This window comes from Plasmodium gonderi (genome assembly GCF_002157705.1).
Source record: "Plasmodium gonderi DNA, contig: Pgo-contig_218, whole genome shotgun sequence".
Taxonomy (NCBI): Eukaryota; Apicomplexa; class Aconoidasida; order Haemosporida; family Plasmodiidae; genus Plasmodium; species Plasmodium gonderi.
In genome coordinates, this window is record NW_021629134.1 from 1,576 (window position 1) to 3,743 (window position 2,168).

The 2,168-nt window shown below is 23.4% G+C and overlaps 1 protein-coding gene across 1 annotated transcript; it reads left to right on the forward strand.

Moving 5' to 3' along the window:
- Positions 1 to 410: 410 nt before the first annotated feature.
- Positions 411 to 1,741, forward strand: PGO_002070 (variable surface protein; the record flags this gene model as incomplete). Its single annotated transcript, XM_028691063.1, has 3 exons — positions 411 to 428; positions 555 to 1,469; positions 1,586 to 1,741. The coding sequence occupies 3 exons, from the start codon at positions 411 to 413 to the stop codon at positions 1,739 to 1,741; spliced, it is 1,089 nt and encodes a 362-aa protein (XP_028546864.1).
- Positions 1,742 to 2,168: the final 427 nt, after the last annotated feature.

Consider the following 2,168-nt stretch of genomic DNA (forward strand, 5'->3'; position numbering starts at 1 on the left):
AATTTTATTTAATTTATAAGGTACATGACACTTAAGTTCATAAGAATTATGCATAGAGAATGCATATTGTAACTGTAATGTACACTATATATATATTATTAAGAATTCCAAAAAATTAATTTAATATTCATATTACGAATATCTTGTAATACATAAAATATATATATTTACATAACACATCCTATGAAAAAATATACATCCATATTTCTTAGAGCATAATGTTAAAGAAATTACATATTGTAAAATTTTGTAAAAATAGACAACACTATAAGGACTAATCCAAAAGCTTAGATACCACTATACATGTGCTTATAATAGTTACTAGGATTTTTTCAATATATTATTAAATACATAGTTAAATATATAATTGATCTATTCTGTTAGTATATCACACTTAACATTTTTTAACAATGGGAGGTGAACTATTTGTATGTATTTTATGTAATATATATTATTATTTATGTTAAAATACCATATTTTTTCTTAAATTAATTATTGTATTTTTCTTATAAATAAAATATAAATATATATTGTTATTTCTTTTATATTCATAGGATAATGTACTTAATAATTTACCTTCAAAAAAGATGTACGCTATGCTAGATGATGTAAATGATAGTTGTGAGTATGATTTTGTTATGGTAAATGGAATGAACCTTATAAAAACGCAGAAATGGATTACGAATACTCCTGAAAAAATAGTTAATGCCTTATGCCATATATATGATTTAAATACGAAGGGGAAAATTAATAGTTCTTATTGTGATTATCTGTACTATTGGTTAGGAGATATAATATATAAAAACATAGAATATATTATAAATTTTGCACCTGTTATTAATGTTATTAATTTTATACTAAAAAACAATGAAGGTAGCAGTATATGTAATTATGATCACTATAATATCGATCGAGAAGAATTTATGGACATTAAACAACTTTTTGATTATTCAAAAGATTATAATAAGCTTAAAGAAGTTACAACTAATGGGTCATGTAGTGCTGGTTATAAGGAACTTCTTAAAAAATATGCCTTTATATATAGCAATTTCAAATTAAAATGCAGTAAAGATCCTAAAAGGTCTAAGCATTGTGAATATATTAATAAGCTTATTGAAGGTAAGGATCCAAAGGAATTGTCATGTAATTCACCAAATAATAATTATAGATCGCCAATACAACAAGAACATCATAATGGAGTGCTAGAATCAGGAGTAATAAGAATCCAGTCAAGAACAAGTGAACAACGACAAGAATTACCTAGAAGTGTGGTACCTGCAGATTCATATGAAGATCCAAATGTACAAGATTTAAACCATGTTCTTTTTGAATTTCATCCTTCATATATTCAAGCTCCACATCAGAGTGGCATTTTTGATTTTTCAGTTTCTTCATTCTCAAGAAATATAGTAATTCCTCCTTTAGTTATAGGAATTACAGTACTTCCTGTTATACTGTGCAAAGTAATCGTCTATATGAATAAAAAAGAAATATGTATTACATTATATTAAATAAAATTTATAAATTTTTAAGTCTAATAGTACTATGCATAAAATATGTTTTATAAACATCATATTTTCATTAGTTTACTCCAGTCGGATATTGGTTAAAAAAAGCCTTAGTAGGAAAATCTAAAAGAAAACGTAATATTATAATGGATAATAATATAACAGAAGATTATTCGATGTATGAAAATTTAGAATCACCGAGAAAATTTAATTTAACATACAGTAATATATAATTCTTCTGTAAGGGACACACAAAGGAACATTTTTTTTATATACATTTGGATCATCATAAGAATTTCTATACAAGCATAGAAATCTAACAAAAGGCAAAGAATATATATTTTTTTTGGTATAATACACTAATAAATTTTAAATATATATAGGGATCCGGGTTTAGGTTTTAGGGATTAGGGTTCAGAGTTCAGGTTTTAATTTAGGGTTTTATTTTTTAGTATTTATTATTTTATATATACTTCTAGCATTATATATATATTTTTATTTATAGTATTTATATTATATATGTAATATTTCTTTGTTTTGCTCTAATTCTTTGAATTATAATATCTGTTAAATATATTTGGATTACATATAATAATATATATATGTTTTTTATTATATATTTATTATACTGTTATGTATACCGACATGTGTTTTGAAATT